This window comes from Triplophysa rosa, linkage group LG18 (genome assembly GCF_024868665.1).
Source record: "Triplophysa rosa linkage group LG18, Trosa_1v2, whole genome shotgun sequence".
Classification (NCBI taxonomy): Eukaryota; Metazoa; Chordata; class Actinopteri; order Cypriniformes; family Nemacheilidae; genus Triplophysa; species Triplophysa rosa.
The window spans coordinates 1,741,501-1,764,116 of record NC_079907.1 but is presented as its reverse complement, the minus strand read 5'-3'; the positions used below and the strand labels follow the sequence as shown (position 1 = coordinate 1,764,116).

Here is a 22,616-nt window from a genome sequence, read left to right as displayed (position 1 = left end):
ATGAATAAAGGCTTAGCGAGCATCTTAACATATTTTGCACAGGAGGTTTATAAATGAGATTGTTTGCACATTTGCTCCAATTCAAGCGGTATAAATTCAGTGTGAAAGCTATTTAAATGTTGAAATTCTCCACCTGATGTCGAGCGGATGTTTGTGTTGTTACTGCGGACGTGCGTTTTATTACAGCGTTCGGCACATCTGCGGTACGGCCTCTCATTACATTCGGCGTGTGAAAAGAAAGATCGTGCGTCCTTGAGAAGAAAAACACACGCTTCAGAGAATTACACCGAAGCTGCTGCATATTTTCAGCGGAGAGCGAGTCGCAACAGATACAAGATGCCGATAACGGTCATAAATCTGCCATTCCTGAGATGAGATTCACCGGGTTTAAGATGCCGCTTTTAAAATAAGCTGTACACACATAAGTCACCACAGAGAGGAATCATAAAGTACAGGTTATGGAGGGGACGGGACATTATAGTAATGAAACCGACTGAGAGAGAGACAGATAGAGAGAGAGAGAGAGAGAGAGAGAGAGAGAGACGCACACACTTGATGGTATAAAGACGAGTTCCAGTGGTGTAAAGTAACGAATTACAAATACTCAAATGACTGTAATGGAGTAGTTTTTTTCAGGAAATGTACTTTTTTAAGTAGTTTAAAAACAGTGTACATTTACTTTTACTTTTTTAGTGCTGTATCGGTACTTTAACTGCGCTATTTTTCCTCACATTGTCGTCGCTACTTTATATGTTTAATCTTCATGTGATTGGATAAAGAGAATAATCAGTCCCGTCACATGACCCCGTCCACTCAAATCGCGCATAGAAAACTTGCGTCACACAGATTTCAAGACATCTGCCGCCAATTTAGTTTAATCATGGAGGAGGAGGATCGTGTGCGGCAGGCAGGGCGCGTATCAAACGGCGGTTTTGCGCACTTAAAAGTCACTGCGGGAAAGGGACACAATACGAAGACTCATCCGAGATATGGAGAAATTGAGTTCCTGTATCACTCCGTTCGCCAAGTTTCATCCAAACGGCTATATCATGAGGTAAAATTGTCCATCTCTCACCAAAGTCTCTACATCAAGTGCTCTGCCCTTATAAGTGAGTAGGGAACATATGCGATTGGGACGCATGCGAAGCAGTTTCGCAAACTGCATTACCAGTTATAGTGTTGCAAATAACGTTCAGTTTCTTGCACAGTTCGATCGATTCGCTTAAATAAGACGTCATCAATACATCGAAATAAGATGCAGGGATTACTTTTATGTTGCCTCTATCTGTATTTTGAACTTTTAAAGACATGAACCCGTGGACTTGCATTTTATGAAAAACCATGGACCACAACTCCAGGTAAAATCTTTATTGTTCTACCGAAGAAATAATGTCACATACATCTTGGATGGCTTGAGCTTGAGTAATTGATCAGCCAGCTCCTCTACAGATATGATTGTTAATGTTAATCCAATGCAATTTAGGTTACAAATGTTTTGCATTTTTTGCATGCAGTATTTGGGGCTCTTATTGATTAATTTCTGCATTGTGGGGCCTAGTACACATGATTGAACAGTGTTGGAAGTGCATAAATGGTTTTAACTGGAAAACTGAGCTCGTGATAGACAGACAGACGGACAGAACAACACATTGAATGGTTATTTTGTCTGAGTTGTATCCAGTTATATGCTTTATCAGTAAGGTAAAGATGTGTTTTGTTAAAAGTAGCTATTTTCTATATAAATCTCCAAATTTGATTATTAATAATTATTCTTAATTAATTAAATAACACCGCCTAAAAAGTAACGAGTAACTAGTACTCTGAGTAGCTTTTGAGAAGAGTTATTTTTACTTTTACTCAATTACTTTTTTAACACCAGTACTTTTACTTGTAATTGAGTACAATTTCAGCAATGTAACAGTACTTGTACTTAAGTACACATTTCCAGTACTCTTTCCACCACTGACGAGTTCACACAAGCGTCCCAACAAATGGCAAAAATGCCAACAAACATCCAACAAACCCTGACATCATCACAAAACTGTTGCCATGACAACGAGGTAAGCAAACACCAACCCACCAACTCCACAGAAACAAATGTGCACATTCACACATACACAACACAGCCTTGATGCTCTCCTACAGCAAATCCAGCAGAACTAAAATGTGTTTAGATGACAACAAAAGGAGTAAACAAAAACAGATGTTTTGTTCCTTGAGCTACAGGAACAAGAAGCGTACGATTTTTCTCTTTTTGAAGGCCTAAAGGAAACTTTAATTTAACATAGCACATCACACAAGTGTTTTTTAATATGCCGCACAAAACACACACTCCGGGGTCTGTTTATTAGCAGGACATCCAGTGAATGATTCCTCAGACTGAGAGAAAGTTCTGTTCAACACGACCACTCGCTCTGAAAACACCTTCTACAACTGCCAAGTTTGGAAATTGAATTTTGGAGGATGGCACGGCTGAGGCATAAAAGCTGCGAGGACGGCATCATAATCCTGCAGAAACGCTTGCTGTGCGTCTAACAGGGATTCCAGCCAAAACATGCTGGGCAGAGAGCGCTTCACTACAAACAGTTTTGCGAGAATGCTGAATGCAGTTTAACACACAAAAAATTACATTTCGGTTATTGATGATGACCATCTATGGAACGCAACGTTTTACAAATAAATTTCAACAGCAAGAACATGATGTGGCACAAAGACATTTAACAGAACATGCAAGGCTATTAAACCAAAACGCATTTCAATACAGCGTTCAGACTCTATTTTAACACACACACACACACACACACCAGTAAACCAAACCATTATGAATTATTATATTTCAGGGCAAACTGAATGTTAAACATTAAAATGTCTTGTTGATCTCAACGGTTTAGTGTCTTTAGGTTGTAATTTGATACACCTGACACATTCACTCTGGTGAGGTGTTTTATATTTATGTCTCAGACGTTCAGAAAAGGGTGCAAAATATGTTGGAAGGACATTGAGGGGACGTTTACAGCACAAAACAACCCTGCCCTCATCTTTCTCTCTCGGTCGACGACAGCTTGAACGTGTTTGACTTCTCAGAGAAATCTCTCCGTGACCTAAACTGCCTGTGAATGCAGAACGTCATTCAAACACACCGCATGAGGACAATCTGAGTCAGTCACATAAATCAACACAGCCGGATATTATGAGAAAGAAAGAAAGAAAGAAAGAAAGAAAGGAAGGAAGGAAGGAAGGAAGAAAGAAAGAAAGAAAGAAAGAAAGAAAGAAAGAAAGAAAGAAAGAAAGAAAGAAAGAAAGAAAGAAAGACAGACAGACAGACAGACAGACAGACAGACAGACAGACAGACAGACAGAAAGAAAGAAAGAAAGAAAGAAAGAAAGAAAGAAAGAAAGAAAGAAAGAAAGAAAGAAAGAAAGAAAGAAAGAAAGAAAGAAAGAAAGAAAGAAAGAAAGAAAGAAAGAAAGAAAGAAAGAAAGAAAGAAGGAGGAAGGAAGAAAGGATGTATTTACTATTTACTAAGAAAATTACTATTCTTCTTCCAAACCTGGCAAATTTGTGTATTTATTGTTTAAATATATTATACATTATTTATTATTTTAATATACAAATTGCTTTCTTCCTTCCTTCAAAAGATGCAATGAAAAACATTTTAATCAGATCAGATATATAAGATAGATAGAGCAGTGGTAGTCAACATTTTTCACTTCAAGGCCCCCCCATCTTCCACAACAATATTTGAGGTCCCCCCACTCACAATTTTTACACAATAAAATATTGTGGAGCTTGGTATTACTCATGTATTTTCTTTTTAAATAATCAAACATTACGAAATATCTTGGCGTTTAGTTCTTTTAGCTGATTTCATTTTATTTAAAATCATTATCTTGAGGCCCCCTTGAAATGATGCCAAGGCCTCCTAGTGGCCCCCGACCCCCTGGTTGAGAAACACTGGTGTCAATGGAGACAATAAAGGATTTCCCTCTTCACTTTGTTTTCATTTCACAATTATTGATACCATAAACATTTGTTTAATCTTTTCGTATTTTTCAGGAAGTACTTGATTCCCCTAATTAATCGGTTTCTGTATTTTTTTTAAATTAACATTCTCGGTTTCCATTCCTTCAGCCATCTAAAACACTTCTGGAAATATCATTTCTATCTCAGCATGTTTTTTGCCAGCCTTACAAATAAACTAATAAGCGAAAAGCTTTTGAAGTACAGCACGGCGTTCATCTCTAATTTCGAATCGTAAATCAAAGTGCAAGTCTCCATGCCAACTTCAAACAGTTATATTGACAGCACATATATTTCCGCATGCCATTAAAACTGCGGTCTGACTGACGGTGAAATAAATCCAGAGCTCTCTCAGATGATTCAAACGTACCTTGACCACTTCTCCTCCATCCACCTTCATCAGGTGACGAAGATTCTGCTGGAGTAAACTGGTGTTCGACCTCCACTTCAGAAGCCCCAAGAGATCAACTACAGGACACACACAACACGAGAAACCACATTAACATATGCACCTCTGTTACCAGCACGTAAAATATTCCTTCACACAAAAAAATGAATTGTTGGCTCTAAACATTGGTAATGGAAGAAAGACACAAAAGAGATGTGTTACACTGTCTCACCACGGTAAAGGGTTAGCCAGACATGACTTGTCTCAGCGTTTTATTTTTAGTAGTAAAGAATGAGAATTTGATCTCTTGCAGTTTATCGAACAATTCAAGTTCATATATTAGACAAGAGGAAAGTAAACAATGTCAAAGGTTTATAAGGTCAGACTCTTTTTTTCAATATCTTTATTGGAATTAACAGAGCATAAATAAGCAGTTAAAGAGATGAAGATGCTCGCATATGACACCGGGGCTCATCTGTGCTGCTCGGCACCTGTAATCTACGAACAGTTTCACGGTTTCCATGGATCCCCGGGGAACTCTCCGCAACGCCTGAGCGACTCCCATAGCGATCGCCATAGCAACAGAAGAGACTGACTTTTTAACCTTAAACTTGGCAATCCAGAGAGTATCTGAGGACAAGGCAAAACGAAATGACATCAAGTCGGTGATGCTGTAATCCGGCGAGACTTTTTCCAGGGTCAGTCAAAACGACACACGGTGACACATCCATACAAAGCTACAGATCTTGGTCAGAGTAGATTATGAGGTAAGAAGAGCCAGAAATATAGAGGACAGAAATACATCCACTGAGGGATATAGTGATATACTGTCTGTCTTTAAGTGAAGGCACACCTACGGTGATTTTTTGAGAAACGGACGACTATAAATTCTATTATATTATTTATATTCTATTCACTATTCTGCTAAATTCTGCAGTTGTTTTTTTAGAAAAATAAAATAAAAATCTGATATTACTTCAAGAGACTATAAGTTAAAAATGGAGCAGTTTGTTCGTTTAGGGCTACTGTAGAAACAACATGGAGAATTCCATGTAAGGGGACCCGCGGTGTATGTAGATAGAACTAGCTCATTCTAAGATAATAAAAACATAACGCTTCATTATGTAAGGTCTTTATACACTTTTGAACACAGTTATGTGTATTATATTGCATTTCTGTCAATAGAGCCTCCAAAAAATTACACACTGGACCTTTAAAGCAGCTTGGTCCAACTGAATTCCAACTGTTGAATTGAAATCCAACAAAATATCAGCCTAAATGTCACTGGATATTTGAAAAAACTACATGAAAATGAGAAATGTTGCCTTAGCAAAATATAAAATAAGTGTGAGGCACTAAAATGACTATCTAGAATACACTATACTACAACTGAAAGATAATTAAACCTATGCATCAATATTAAGAAAATATACATGATATAAAATAAAAAAACTAAATAGGTAAAAATAAATGAATATTATTATAACAAAATTTTTTTAACTACAATTGAGGTAAAACATTTGTGAGATTATACAAAGAGAAACAACTCATTTTTTGTGACAATGGTCAAAACATCATGTCATATCATCATAGCACATCAACAGGACCTGTGCCAGTGTGGGCGAGACGTTCAAACTCCAGCCTGCAGGTTTAATAAAAGCTGTCGTGCCATGGGAGAGGACAGGCCTGCTGTCATTCTTTATTAAAAAGCCATCATTTCTCTATCTTATTGGCTGAGAGAGGTCTCTGTGTTTAATGGGTAGCGCAAAGAACATTGACATTTCAATCACATGGGAAATGTACTGCGCAAACATCCGAAAAACATCCAAACAAGACACTACTTGCAGCCCAAACAAAATTATAAACACGCTAAGTGTTCCATGTGTAGAAATTCACACCAACTCATTGATTTCCACCTGCGGCGTTGACGCTAGCCACTCAGTATGCTAATGTGCAACTATTTCACTATTTTTGACGGATTATGTTTCCAGAAAAACACGGGGATGTTGGCGTTGATGGACAAGACCTCGCAGGCTAAAACAGCATCTCTGACTTACGCTAGAAATAAAAAGTCTGCATTAGTATGCTAATGTTCTCAGCGAGCTCGGTCTGAGTAATCCTCAGCGACCTCATTACGCTGTCCGTTACCTGCCGAACGGACGACGGCTCGGATGGAAACTACAGCTTTTTGACAAAGGTCTTCATTAAAGCGGCATCTTAACCGCCTTGTGGCTCAAGGGTCGCGTAAAAACACGCTAATAGCAGGGACGGGCGTTAGCCACTCGCTAATCAATTCACAGACATGGAAGACCCCATAACACGGTGTGTGAGAGGAATTATCTTGTCGTACGGGGGATAAGGATGGCCTTTAAACCAATGAAATCACACCCACACCTCATAGCGCGAGACGTATGAATGCATCACGACATTTGCGTCTTCATCAAGCAGGGGAGCTTTGAAATTACAGCAGAAAACGTTGTGAAATCGTGGCCACAGATGCATCATTCGCCGCTGTTTCTATGGGCCGCAATGCGCAAGTCGGCCGCCATATTGGAACAGTCACAGCCGGTCTGTAAACTTTGGAGAGCAAGGCTTTGCATTTGCAAAACATCATGTAATAGCATGATTTTGGGGCAAACTGTAACCTGCTTCACTGGTTCAAGCTTTCAGCGATTTTTTTAATCTCTCCGCAGCCACAGGGTCCCTGGATACAAACCTGGTGTCTACTCTACACATGCACACCTGCCGCCAAAGAGGCTAACGGCGAAACATCTTGTGCCATTTTCACAGAGATTCTTAAGAGCAAACACGTTTATAGAGGAGGGGAGGAGGGATGTAAGGGAACACACGAGGAGAAGGAAAGAGAGATTGCGTCAAGACTGCGGTGGACTTCACTGCATTCTGTATGTGATCAGACTGTAATGATCATCCTGCCTCCTGCATTCAAGCCTGCAGCACGGAACAAAGTCACGCGCCAAAGTCTAATCCTCTGTCAGAAATATCTCTGAAGCCAAGTATTAAAAACTGAAAAAGAGATTTGAGTATTCGGATGCGTCTCACCGTTCTGTGTGAGTTTAGTAGAGCACACTAGGGTCGAGATCTGAAATGAATCCTTGCTGATGCTGAAGCTGCCGAGACTCGAATGAGTGTTCTTCCCGGAGGACGGACTCTTCTCCTCCATCTCAGTTTTGGTGGAAGACAAGTTCATGTACATGGATGAGTCCTCCAGTTTCTTGGCTTCAGCCTACAAAACAGCGAAGACAAATTCAGAGCAAATCAACCAACACAAACATTGATAACGAAACAACACATTCGCTGATGGAAAGCTGGAAATCAGTCACACCAAAGCTATGATATGAAAACCATGCTATCAGTCAAACTGCTAGAAGACAAAGGGTAAAAAAGTTTGACTAACCAGTCAAACCTGTATGACTATCTTTCTTCTGCAGAACACAAAAGACGATAGTTTTAAGAACGTTGATAACCAAACAACACTGACCCCATTGACTTCCATTGTATGAACACAAAACCACCGAGACATTTCTCAAAATATCTCCCTTCGTGTCCCAAAGAAGAAAGTGTCATCAACAGGTTTGAACGACATGAGGATGAATAAATGATGACAGAATTTTCATTTTTTCGGTGAACTATCCCTTTAACAATAATGATCAAGTTTTATATTACTTCTTTAAACTTCTATCCTTTTGATTTGAGTATTTTGGAGTCTGCATTAAAATCAATAGTGAGTGCTTTGATTTTGGACCTGAACCCAGAGAGTGTGGCTCCATTTGCATAACTCAATAAGGATTTGACCAGGTGACGTCCTGCATTAATGAAGCTGTTTAATATGCAGATATGAAGAGATAAGAGTGTAATTGTGTAATGATTACATTGTGATGTGAGGTCAAAGGTTAAACAGCATCAGTACACAGATCACATCTGCATGTGCATGAGAGCTTTGAGAATACGGTTCCTCAATGACGCGCTGATGGTTTCACCTTATAGACGATGAGATCGTGTTCTCCGTCTCGAAGCGTCGTGCCATCGTATCTCATCAGCTTGACGAAAGCCAGAGCAAAGTTCTTCTCAGATTTATCCTTGCCTGTAGAGAAAGATCATTGTTACACATTTATTCATGAAATATTGCTTTTTGCTCATTCTTTTTCTATTTTATTTGTATTCTTTTAATAGTGGAACTGAATAGCTTTTGACTTTCAAAAGTTCACGGTTGTACCAAGCAAACAGGAATTGTGATTTGTTTCGCAATATCAGGATGTGATCTGCAATGCACAAGTCTACAGGCTCAGTCTTGTCTTCTATCAACAAGACGACATGACCATTTTACAGCTGTTTAAAATCCATACATACATAACTGATGTTCAGATGAGAATCACAGCTCAGAGAAGGCAGACAGGTCTGAACACAGCGGCAGATAACATAAAACGGCTCACAAAAACTTTTAAAGAAAAGAAAAATTCATCACAAACCTACAAAGAGCCAGACAAAGACCACAACAGAGCAAAAGGGAGCAAGCCTGAATCAAATTGAGCTGAATCCAACTGAATCTTAATTAAAACACGCTGAACTCAACTGAATCTGACTGAACTTGACACAATTGAACATAATTAAAACAAACTGAACAAACTTGTAAAAAAAACTTAACCTAACTGATTCGACTGAATTCAAAATAGACTGAACGCAAATGAATCAAACTGAACCACCCAACTGAATCAAACCAAACTCAAATGAATCAAACTGATCTCGAATGAATCCACCTATACTCAACTAGATCCAACTGAACTCAATTGAATCCAAATGAAACAAACTGAACTCAAGTGAAACAAACAAAACTTAACTGAATCAAAATGAACTCAACTGAATCAGACTCAACACAAGCGAATCAGACAAACTCAACACAACTGAACATAATTAAAACAAACTGAACTCAGTTGTTGTAACAAAGTAAACCCAACTTATTCAACTGAACTCATAATAGACTAAACCCAAATTAATCGAACTGAACCACCCAACTGAATCAAGCCAAACTCAAATGAATCAAACGGAACTCAAAAGAATCCACCTACACTCAACTAAATCCAACTGAACTCAACATAATCCAAACGAAACCAAATGAACTCAAGTGAAACAAACAAAACAAAACTTAACTGAATCAAAATGAACTCAACTGAATCAGACTCAACACAACCGAATCAGACAAACTCATCACAACTGAACATAATTAAAACAAACTGAACTCAGTTGTTGTAACAAACTAAACCCAACTTATTCAACTGAACTCAAAATAGAATAAAACCAAATGAATCACCAACTGAATCAAACCAAACTCACATGGATCAAACTAAACACGAATGAATCCACCTATACTCAATTAAATCCAACTCAACTCAATTGAATCCAAATGAAACAAACTGAACTCAAGTGAAACAAACAAAACTTAACTGAATCAAAATGAACTCAAGTGAATCAGACTCAACACAACCGAATCAGACAAACTCGACACAACTGAACATAATTAAAACAAACTGAACTCCGTTGTTGTAACAAACTTAACCTAACTTATTCAACTGAACTCAAAATAGACTAAACCCAAATTAATCGAACTGAACCACCCAACTGAATCAAGCCAAACTCAAATGAATCAAACGGAACTCGAAAGAATCCACCTATACTCAACTAAATGCAACTGAACTCAAGTGAAACAAACAAAACAAAACTTAACTCATTTCATACAAACTTAACTGTTTTAAATGAACTCAAAACAGACAGAATTCAAATGAATCAGACTGAACTCAAATGAATAAGACTATACTCAACTAAATCCAACTGAAACGAACTGAACTCAACTGAATCAAACCGAACTAAACTGAACCAAGCCGAACTCAACTGAATCAAACCGAACTCAACTGAACCAAGCCGAACTCAACTGAATCAAACCGAACTCAACTGAATCGAAGTGAACTCGACTGAATCAAACCGAACTAAACTCATTCAAAGTGAACTCAACTGAATCAAACTGAAATCACCTGAATCAAACTATAATTTAATGAATAAAACTTAACGCCACTGAATCATACGGAGTTTACTGAATCTAATAGACATCTGAAAAGTATCCTGAGCTTATTACTTTACTTCTGATCAAATCAAATGATCTCTATTTTTTCTACAAAAACAACAGCGTACAGTATGAGAAGTTCAGAGCAGAGCAGCTACAGAACCGTCTCTGGCATATTTCAGACAGTCAGCTCTCTGAAATACAGCAGCAGTTCTGTGAATCTGCGGGATGAAACGCCCCTGAGGTGCTTCACTACGGTTGAAAATGTCAACATCAGCTGCTAACAGCATCCCTATGAAGAACCACACACACACACGCACACACGCACACGCACACACACACACACACACACACTTTCTAAGTCCAAATCCTCACTGACGGACAGCTAGCTTACAAATGCTGACAATTTTGAAAACAATAGTGAAAATAAAAGGTAGCATATTCGAGTCACGGTTGGCGTCTGTTCTGAGAGATCAGCTCTGTACATTTATTTCCCCCATATTGGCTATTTACACTAATTGATTATTTTACGTCCTCTGCCCAGCACCTGGCAACAGCGCCCGGCAACCATCGGCCCACCCCTCACATCCAGGGCCTGAGGTCATGAAATGCAGCGGGCAGATGGAGTGACGCGGGTGCCAGGATGAGTTGTACACGCACGGCTAAGTGTAATAACCGCAGCTGCACGCCAGACGCCTCTCGGCCCAATAAACATCCTTCCAGGATTTTCGCACACGCTTGCATTTCTCATTACAGCCTCGCTGCCAATTCCCTGAAATTTAAAACTAAAAAGATAAAGGTGCTGGACAAAAAACTAGACTTTTACATTTGGTGAGGAGAGTGATGTTAGGGTGGTGCGGGCGGTTGCAAGGACGTTGCTATGTGGTTGCTAGGGCATTCTCGGGTTGCTAAAATGTTTCGTTTTATAAACTGTAAAATAACAGACCTATGACTCAATATTAAAAAGAGAAATAAAAGATTTGTATTACACTGACACTTTAACTTTATCACAGTACATTTCCAGATGGTGGTTAGAGAACAGTCTTGATTAAGATGCTTTTTCTACACTTATTGTGCGTAAAGGAACTCACAGTCTTGTGATGATCTGTGTTTGAATGTGAATCGAAGGTGACTCCGGTTCACGTCTTCAATCGGGATCGCAACCTATACCAAAGAGAACGCCACAAGATCAGTTTGAAGTGCAGGAGATGACCTTAAAGTGACCGGAGGTGATGAATAAAAGATATAAACTTGGATTTAAACAGACCCTGAATCAGCGTGCAGTCTGTGACCTTTACACTGAACTTTAATGCTTTCCTTATTTAAAGTGCCCATCAAAACTCAAGAGACTTTTGTTTTTATGTTGACCACTGAGCATCTATATACCAGTAGTGTGTTGTTCAAGAGAGACTATATTCAAATTTAATTTCAGTCGCTCTTTAATAATTCCTGACCCAATGTCCTGATTCAATTGTAAATAATTCAATAGGACTAAAAATAAAATATTTCAATATAGACAGAACACGTCAGTTATGAAAGCAGCAATGATGCTAACCTTGATGGTTTCATACCAGCGGGGCTGTTTGACCTGGTAGTAGATGACAGATTTATACTCCTGTATCCCTTCATCACCAGCACCAGGAAAGATCACACCCTAAAACAGACACAGGAATATCTCATGGCACTTCGCTAAGAAATTCGATGGATTTAAAAGAGTCAGGCGAAAACCTTGTATTTACATATTTTGTCTTTTTTTCCCATAAATTGGTCGTCCTTTACATCAGTTTGTGGGTTTTGCAAACATCTAAGCAATGAAAACTTGTGACTAAACTTCAGAACTCCACTGGACCTTCAAACTGTAAAAATCTGTGTTTTTGCACTGCAAGCACATACAGAACTCGCTCTTGTTTTATGTGTAGAACTTCCTCTATGATAACACAATATTTTGGCCAAATGACAGAAAAACCTGAGTGCCCACAATGCTACAATAACCTTTATAAGGTGTGATGAAAACTCAATGTGAAGCTCTTACTCTCTCAGATGCTGTCAGTACAATAACAGATCAAACACAATGCCTGAAAACCACTGGTCAAAAACTTCATTTCAGTTTGACGTGGGATGTTTCAGCTTGACATTGACAAAATTTCTGTGCCCAAAAGCGCCGAAAGCAGCTGTAAAAAGTATCCCATGGAATGTAAACTAAAGTATTTTTGTTCAGTTTCAAACGCACAATTAATAAGTGAACCATAACAAAAACCCAAACTGAAAAACTGAGCATTATGTCATTTAACTTCAGATGTAAAACAAAAAAGTTAAAAAATATATTTTTTAATAATTGTAATAATTAAAAATAAAATAATTTCCATTTTAAATTAAAAGGCTACAGAAATGCAACACAAAAGCAGGTTGTATCAGACTGTGTCAGGACATCATTGGCTATTAATGCATCCATGTTAAAGACCAGCAGGTTAAAAGGTCAACGTAAAGCCCGTTTGTCTGGACCAAAACCAAAAAAGCATGAGAAGTGGCCGGACGAGAGAATGGTCGGGTATTTATCACTTTATCACTATGTATTTAATCTGACCGCTAAAACAGATTTGTTTCTGTCTGTCACACACAGAGAATGATCGAATCTGATTTTCAGCCGGAGTTCAGAAGCTAAATGAGACGGGAGGTGACGGCTTTATGAAATATTAAAGAGGACAATCTGCTGTTCTGAGGGGCAAAAACACATTTCTTTCACTTGTACACACCGGTCCAACACACACACAACACAGTCACAGATGGCCTGTCAAACACCGACAAACAAACACACACACACACACACACACGCTACAACTGACAGGCACCAATTATAAACAATAATTGTCCAGCCGTCCTGCTGACGTGCGTGCGCGTGTGTGTGTGTGGATGGTAAAAATGCAGGAGGGAACTGTGGATAATAAACAAAAATGGCACAATATTATAATTATAATAAAGCAACAGTAGAAAAAATAAAAAGTCTTTGTACGTGTGAAGAATGTGACAGCGCGAACCCACAAACCTGTTTAAAACAGAGCAAGTGTGCGTGTGTCTAAATGACTTTTATTAGTTTTATTTTGGTTTTTACATCAACTTTTGCAGTAACTTACAAAAACATAAACCAGACCTGTTTTATTAGGAGTTTAACATTTAAAAAAGCACCAACGTGAGTTGATATCACTCTCATTATATTTCAATAATTCAGTTTCTAATTTTCAGACTAATTCAGACTCATTTTCATCTGGTTATGGGATGTTTATGTATTTTCTGTGGGTGAAGTTTGCTTTTCTTTCTGGGATTTATCTTTTGAAACGTACATTACTTTCATTTTGCTGTAATTTCATTTACTTAAGGGACCAAAATTAAACTTATTTACTGTGATTTTATGTCAGAACAGATCTTACAGAAATGAGTTCTGAACCCAGAATATAGGGCGGCTCAGAGATGACGTATTTTTGTATGCAAACCCCGGAAGCGAGGGACTTCCGGTTCCATCGCTCCAGTCTATGGGTTTTTGGTAAAAAATAACAAAAATATTTTCACGTTTTATTCTATGATATAAAACACACCAATTATAACCCGCTTGTGATTTTTTTAAAGCCTTATTGTGTCTTTATTGTGTCTTTGATGTCGTCGCGCATATAAAGCTCCCAAATAATGCAACACGGGCACAAATCTCTTAAAATGTAGATGCGGATTCATTCACGGAGTAATTGAATCACCAGGGAACACATTTTTAATAAAGTCTGAAAGAGTTGCGGAGGCTTGGTGGTGGTGATGTTGATATCGAGCGACCTTAGTGTAGTCTGTTTATAGCATCGTGTTAGCTTTTTACTTCTGCCGATTGTATTTCAGCTTCAAAAGTAACAAATGTGGTGTAAATGTGGCTCCCCGTTACACCATACCTCCAATTTCTTGCCATCTTCATCATGCACAGACATGGTGACCTCCACGTTCTTGGGCGTCGTCTTGCTGCCTTTATCGAAATCCCCCTGAGCCAGCGTCACGTAAATATCATTGCGGACATCACCTGAAAGTACAGAAACAAGGTTTCAGTGTGATTCGGGCTAAAATGCCTTTTAAAGTAAAGCTTGCATAAATGCTGCAAGAACAAAAACGACTAAATCAACAGTTATACAGAAAAAAAGAACATTCTTTATTATGATCTTCTGGGATGTTCTCTACAGAAGCTACAGTCTGATGTTACCTGGCATGATGATTTCTGGGAAGCCCATTTTGCGAGCGACAGCAGTGGATCGGTCCACCAGGTGAGGGAAATCTTTACGAATCTGATGAATGTCACCTGGAAGTAACTTAAGCGTGACCCACAAACCTGAAGATGAGAGGACACACACACACACACACACACACACAGTCAGATTGTGTGTATTTCTCTGATACACAGTATATAATATGGCGGCTATAGCACATCTGGTAATGTATCTGTACTATATACTCCTTAAAGATCATAAAGGTAATCTGGACACCTCTGCCCCAGAGAAATGCTTGTTATTTGTGCTGTACAGCTCAAAGATTTTAATATCTCATTATCAGTCATCTACACAAAATAATGAAGAACACTGGATTAGTTTAATTGCTGACAAAACAGCCTGCGGGAAGAAAAGTGACCGAGCATTTATTTAATATTCAGATCAAGAGATTACAGTACTGGATTGTGCTGTGAATATTTTCACAGCAAATTGACACTGGGGATTAAAATTAATCTCTGAAAAACACAAAATGAGGCCTATTTTTTAACTCTACTTTTAATGCATTTGTCTGACTACTTTTAGTTAGCAACAACTTACAATAAGGTTCTTACAGTAGTTAACATTAACTAACAATCCACAATATTTTTACAGCATTCATTCATCTAAACTAAAGGTCCAAAGTGTGATTTTTTTGGAGGATCTATTGACAGATATGCAATATAATATACATAACTATATCTTCAGAGGTGTATAAAGAGCTTGGGAAGCATTATGTTTAAAACGTTTTATTACCTTAGAATGAGCTATTTTTATCTAAATGCACGCGGGTCTCCTTACATGGAAGTCTCTGTTTCTACGGTAGCCCTAAACGGACAAACTGCTCTACAGAACGCGTTTCATAAATACATTATCTCCATCGGCAAAGAAGCAAAAATGTGACGACATCTTAGTTCTGTGTCAGCCACCGTAGTGCTTAATATTAGTTAATGCACGATTTTAATAACATGAACAAACAATTAACTAGTTACAAACTATTAACTAGAAAAGCAATTGTTTATGTTGTTTACGTTGTGCATTAAGTTAACCATATACAACTTTTGGTTAAAAAAAGTATGAGCATTAACTAGCATATAAAAATACATTGATAATATGTACAAATATATTGATCATTATTAGTTCATGTCAGCTAATGCATTAATTAATACTCAATATAATTGAGACCCTATTGTGAAGCGTTACTATTTCATATATGCTGGGAAATAAAAAGCCAGTTTTGTATTACGGAAATACGATTTTTTTATAATTGTATTATATTTGAAAATATCTCATTTTTAAAGACCGAAATATTTCTTAACCTAGCAAATCAATACAAAGTGAATTTGTTTTGTCTTCAGGAAAAGTACTTTTCTGTAAACGTGACTTTTACCAGAATACTTATATACAGAATTTATCTTCCACATTTAAATTATTTTGCATTCATTCCCTTTGATCCTTTATACTGTACCCAAAATGCACTGGACATCACATCACCTTTAGGTCTCTGTCATAAATCATAAGTTAATCAGTCTTAATGACTCCACTTCTATTTCTGTAACTTATTAACCTTCGTCATAAATGACTAGAGAGGTCATGACCGCTATATGACCTGACTATAAAAATCCATCTCTCTCCGTCAAAGTTCATTGGGTTTATCTGGATTTATCCTGAGTAACTCTGTCTGATCGAAGCCTTTATTACCTCAGAGGAAGGGTTGATATCCGAGACTGTAGATTCTGATGTGATGTGACACCCGCACATCCAGCCAGACTCCGTGTCTCAACATATTCCTCTCACAGAGAAGCTGTTTCTCCTCAGCGTGATCACAAATCAACAGATGCTGAAACTGGTGCATGTAAAAACCAATTCAGCTCCAACTAACTGTGCTGCCGTTTCTAACATTTCAAACCCTCTCTAGATTCTGGACTATTCTCTTGGCAGGAATTTTGATGCAGTTTGATCGTATCTGGGACAGATTTCAATATGCTCAGATGGGTTTTTACACGTCCATATTTTCAACTTTGTGCACTTTTAACCAGGCTATGAATAACACTATACGGTGCAATTACTAGATGACAGTTAAAACTTCCGTATTTTGAAGCATGAAATGGAATTAAAAATAGTGGGCGTGGCTTTCGTCTTTCTCTGCGATTTGATGGATGTATAAAACAGCCGTTGCATTTTGAAATGGAACTAGCAGTGGAATGACATTTGAAGGGGAGGAGTTAACGGATGCTCCGCCCAAACCGTCTTTACAGGAAGGAAGTGCATTTTCAGATTTTAGCTAAAGATTATGAGGGCACACCATTTGTTTAAAAGAGAATGACCCACATTGATATTTTTTTACAATAAACGCTGCAATGTTTCATGAAAAAATAGGCAGTGTCATTTTTAATTTCACTGGGACTTTAAGAGGTGGGAAACTTTATAAGTATTTTGGATCTTAACTTTTAAAAATGATATGCAAAGTGCAATAATAAATCAGTTCACAGTCAACCAATACAACAACGGATTTGAATTTTTGACAACGTTTATCTGTACGTGAAACTTTACAAAAAGGACAAATAGAAAATGTTTCCGTTTTTAGTACATTGAGGTTATGTAAAAATGCTTAAAGCACAGCAAATGATCTTAAATGATAATGAACTAAAGGATTCAAAGTTGTGTTTTTGTTCAACGCATGCAAAAACCCTCAATTGTCCGAGACATTTCTCACACCACAATCATCAAGACAGGACTTTTCCCACAAGATAATTTTCTATCTCTTTGAGACTGAGATAAAACATGACCCGGTGACCTTTACCTTGACCTTTGTGATTGACCTCTTTGGCGACGATGACCTTGTTGATGACGGTCTGGAGGAAGTCGTTCTCGCCCGCCACCCTGGGTGAAAAACGGGAGATGTTCAGCTGCCTGTGGCGAATGGCGTCATCCAACGCTAGCCTGGAGTTCACACACGACAGGCAACACGCCAACGGGAGAAGAAGAAGAGAAGAAGAGAATAGTAGCCACAGAGAGCGAGAGAAGTGTGAACATGAGCAGGAGAGATGGATGAAGAGAGACAGAGAGAAGGAAAACACCAAACGGTGATACAAACACCATGACATGGACAAAAAGCCATGTTGTTAGCAAACAGTTGTGCGGGATGGGCGACAGGAGAGACACAGAGAGATGCTGTCATTTTAAGAACTCAAATCCTCCGTTTCACCCAAACAGCAGAAGAGCGTCTGACACAAACAACACGCCCCTCATAAGACATCGGTGAGAAAAACATCCATCTTAAAGAACCACTTCACCCCAAAATCATTTCTTCCGCCTCGTGTTGTTCAACGCCCGTCCTCTAAAATAACATGAGCTTTGAATAATGTCTACTGGTGTTCTTTAACACAATGAAAGTAAACACAGACAGATGTTGTCAAAGTCTAGCAAATAATTTACGCAGCATCACCACACTTGGAAGTCATTTGGACCGTTTTTATGACACTTTAACATTTGAGGAGCTCAACAGCATCTGTCTTCATTCACTTTCATTGTACTGCATCTTGTGTTCATCGAAAGAAAGTCAATCATACCAGACGGAACAACATGAGGTTAATATTGACAGAATATTCATAATAGATTTTACACACACACGCTAGAAACCCCTGAAGCTGGTGTGTGAGAGAGTTAAAGGAAAGAAATGCTGATCTGATTCAGTGAGATCATGAATAGGTGAATGACAGCCAGTCTTACACGGTTAAATGTGTGTGTAGTGATTCATTCAGATAAGAGCAGAAATCAGAGAAGCATGCAGACACACGCATGCAAATAATCATTCACATCGCAACAGGCGATATATCACAAACCATGCAATACACCACTGATCAGCTGAAACAAACATGACTTGACTGTGTTACAGTTAGTAATATTTAAAGAATAAGACGCACATGCTAGATCAGTGGTCGGGAACCTGTGGATCTTTTAAAAAAAACATGCGACTCGCCAGGTGTCTTACGCTTCACCAACACTTGATCGTTAAAGTCATCGTAATATATATCAATAATATATTTCAGGATGCCCTGGCTAGTGCGCGTATGCAGTGCTATGCGCAAGCATCACGACACTAATCAAGGCAAATACGTTTCTATGGTAACCTCTCGCACTCAGATTCAAGCTACGCAGATCGCCAGGAGTTCAGAGGTGTGTCGTGCTCTGCGGCGTAGGGTTTCACGGTGTACCGGTGCTACGGTAGAATCGCGATGCTAAAGCTTCAAAATTCCTGCGATGCCGATCTGTTTTTGAAACGGTAGTATCGTAGTGCCGTAACTAATGTTGGATATGCGCATTAACGTTCATTTGAACACTTCCATCCGTCTTGTTGCTGCGTTTCTAAATGGATCAGTGTTTTGAACGACTCGGACGAGATAATGATTCTGTGAGTCATTCATCAAGACACTTGCTTCGTTCTTGAATGAATCAGCTGTTTTGAAAGAGTTGGTTGAATGATTCACTGACACACACAAAAATCGCCGCCACCTACTGGCCGTTTTAGTCACATTTAAAGTAAGCCCAACACTTTCCTTTATAAGCATTGCTATAAATGCAATTTGTCGCGCATTGATTTAACTAGTTCCAATGTTAAAAAAAATTCTTTAGTAGTTAATATGGTAAACGTTGCTAAAATAACTAGACACTAGTGTTTTTAAATCTTACCATATCTTACCAGAGCACACATTTATTTGCATCAGAAGCCTGGTAAACATGCACTTTTTAAATTAAGTTGTTAGTATTAAAGTCATTAAAACACACTTTTTTATAATATAAATCAGTTCTTTCGCAAAAATGAATGAACCAAAACTGGAAAAATGGCTCGTTGGTGAAAAAAGGTTCCCGACCACTGTGCTAGACGCTAAGGCTCAATATAGATTGTTGTTTGAAATAAGGGAGGTGATCAACGTAACGTTTATTCGTTGTGAAGGGGAGTGATGTATTGCTCATGCCAAAAATCACATCTGATGTAAATATGCCTTCAAGCACTGTTAGTTTACTTGCGTGTTAGTCGGGGATGCTCTACTTTGGGCTACTTTTGAAAACGTGTATAAATGTTATCATCATATAAAACCATGTGTGTGTGTTTGGAGATACAAAATACATAAACATTTATTTGAGAATGCTTCTGTGGATCTACAGGTAACAGAATTATGCTGCAGTTACAGTTTTTCATTCCGCAAAAGTTTTGCATTTGGACATACAGTAGTTCATCCAAAAATGAAAAAACTGTCATCATTACCTAAGGTTGTTTCAAACCTGTATAAATTCCTTTGTACCAATGAACACAGAGAAAGATATTTGGAAGAATGTTAGCAATTTTCAGTTCTGGGACATATTCCACTATCATAGTAGGAAAAAAATATAGAATTTAGGAGTTCTCGGGCACCTTTGACCATTACATTTTTCCTACTATGGTAGTCAATGATGTCCCGGAAATGAAAAGGACTAACATTCTTCCAAATATCTTTGTGTTCATCGGAACAAAGTAATTTATACAGGTATGAAATTACATGTGCGTGAGTAAATGATGACAGAATTTAATTTTTGGATGAACTATCCCTTTAAATTTGGTGAACTCTGCCTATTCAGATTCTGAAGATTAAATTAATATTTCTTAACTTTCTTAACGTTATTAATTCATATAATGAATTCATATTGAACATCAAACTGGTGATGTTTCCAAACATCTTTTATATACAAAGCACAAATTCGTTGCATTTTTCTGTCGTCTTTTGATTGACATGATATATCGGCCCTGACCATCTGCTAGCCGATAGTGTGAAATTTTTATTTTATTGACCAATATATACAGTATATACTGTATATAAACTGGAGAGAATCTACAGGACAGACCTTTTGCCCAACTTAAGAATGCACATCATTCTGCACATTTTACACGAATTGCAGATATTTCTGTACTACACAACATGGAGATAAACACTGGCTAGGTCTGAAGTATTATGGGCTACAGAAAAATCACATAAACTTCACACGGTTTTTTTATATGTTGTCACGTGTAGACAAATTGTCACCACATGTTTCGCACTACACCCTATGCGTTTCTGCAAATGTGAACTTCTTGGGCTTTTCTGTAAGGGTTGTATGATTCTGGATGCGAGTAGCTTTATTAGCTTCTTTTCAAAACCTAGAAAGCTGCTCACCTAGACACCACGTGTGTTATTTCATACAAAAATTAAGACATGATGTGTGTGTTTCCACCTTTGTATTATTTTGCAATAGATGGTGTATTTCTCCCATCACATTCAATTCAGAATGCAATCTCACAAACCGGGCACAACACACATCTTTTGCTGTGGTGTTTAGATTCAGTAGTGACACAAAACCCCTGATGTCTACATAAACAGCTCAAAGATTTGGACACACATCATGATGTGTTCACAAAAGTTTTTGTGTTGCAAGTGTTATAAAGTCACACTCACGGCTGGAACGGTATGAAGTGTTGTTTGTCCTCATCGTCCATTTTCCCCGTGAGGATGTCTGTTACGTCCATCACTGCAGAGAATGAAGAGAGTGAATTCAACCAGTAAAACACCACAAATAACCACCAAAAAACAAATGGTATTACAATCGTCTCATTTTATTCTTTCAGTACAAGTGATAGTACAAATTATTGCAGCATTGTACCAAATTAACAAACTTAACATGTAAAAGGATGAACCATTAGATTGTTTATGTTTATATATCAATTTCCGTATTTTTATTTTACTATTATTCTCACTGTCTGTTCACAATGTGTTTTCTGTACAGCTGCTTTGCAACAATGCAAAATTGTAAAAAGCACTATGAAAATAAACTTGACAATGCAAAAAATCAATACCGATCTTGATCCGACTTCCTTATCGCCTCTGTCAGACTAAAACGTCACATTTTCAAAACTGCAACTTGACAGGAAATTAAAAGGTGCATTTCTTCAATAATTAAACACTGTGTTGTCTCTATTTAATACTTTTTAATTGGTTAACTATCTGTAAAATCAACAGACAAACACGATTAATCATTTATGAATCAAATAAAAATCATTAAAAATGGAGATACAAGGTTTTAGTCCTATAGCGATGTTGTGCAAAATATTCACTTCATATTTTTTCGAATGGGATCATCTTGATTCTTGAGACAATTTTTCTGTGCGAGATATATTATTGCACAACAAATGAGCATACAACCAAAACATTGTAAAGCACAACATACATTTTCCCTCAGTGGGGCTCACATTTGTGATTTAAAAGATAAAAAGCAAAACCTTTTGGATAAGCTGTTGACCGCTGGCTATTACTGCCTTAACTTTTACCCATCGCTCCTATCAGGCCATTTGAGCTCATGCACAACTGATGAGCTATAATGAAAGTGTTAGCTTGTCTCTGAGTCTGACGCATTAAATGTGACATCCACATAAAGATTGCGCCTCTACCTGCCTCATCCACAGAAAGAGAGAGAGAGAGAGAGAGATGCATTCCCACTTCAAAACAAGTGTTTGATGTTAAAACCAAAGCCTCTCTTTCTGCTATTCTTCTTTGGCTTTTCATTCAGAACAGAGAACATGAAGGAGCCCTTCATCAGACTAAAGATCCGAGTTCACCTCACAACAACAAAACTCACGCAGGAACTAAAGGACATCTTTACATTTTTGTCCAAACTTTCAGCATGATGCAACGGCGTTGTGGGTGGTTACCAGGGTATTGCTATGCTTATTGGTTGTTAAGGGATGGCTAGGCAGTTGCTAGGGAGTTTTAGGTGACTGCTAATACCCGAATCCTATAAAAGTAATAGGGATGCTTGCTGTAATATTGCTAAAATACATTTATTTTACACACATCT

General features: G+C 38.0%; 1 protein-coding gene across 2 annotated transcripts in view; it reads right to left on the bottom strand.

Annotated features, from left to right (window-relative positions):
- The window catches only part of dock1 (dedicator of cytokinesis 1), a 187,637-nt gene that overhangs the window by 126,010 nt on the left and 39,011 nt on the right, over positions 1-22,616 (bottom strand). The window contains exons 11-19 of one of the 2 annotated variants that reach the window (XM_057359090.1): positions 21,221-21,293; positions 17,554-17,693; positions 14,711-14,836; positions 14,409-14,533; positions 12,038-12,136; positions 11,574-11,646; positions 8,408-8,511; positions 7,470-7,653; positions 4,392-4,489 (exon numbers count right to left, since the gene is read on the bottom strand). In XM_057359090.1, coding sequence (XP_057215073.1) covers positions 4,392-4,489; positions 7,470-7,653; positions 8,408-8,511; positions 11,574-11,646; positions 12,038-12,136; positions 14,409-14,533; positions 14,711-14,836; positions 17,554-17,693; positions 21,221-21,293 — 1,022 coding nt within the window. The remainder of the gene's footprint in view (positions 1-4,391; positions 4,490-7,469; positions 7,654-8,407; positions 8,512-11,573; positions 11,647-12,037; positions 12,137-14,408; positions 14,534-14,710; positions 14,837-17,553; positions 17,694-21,220; positions 21,294-22,616) is intronic. The other variant, XM_057359091.1, reaches the window with a different exon arrangement.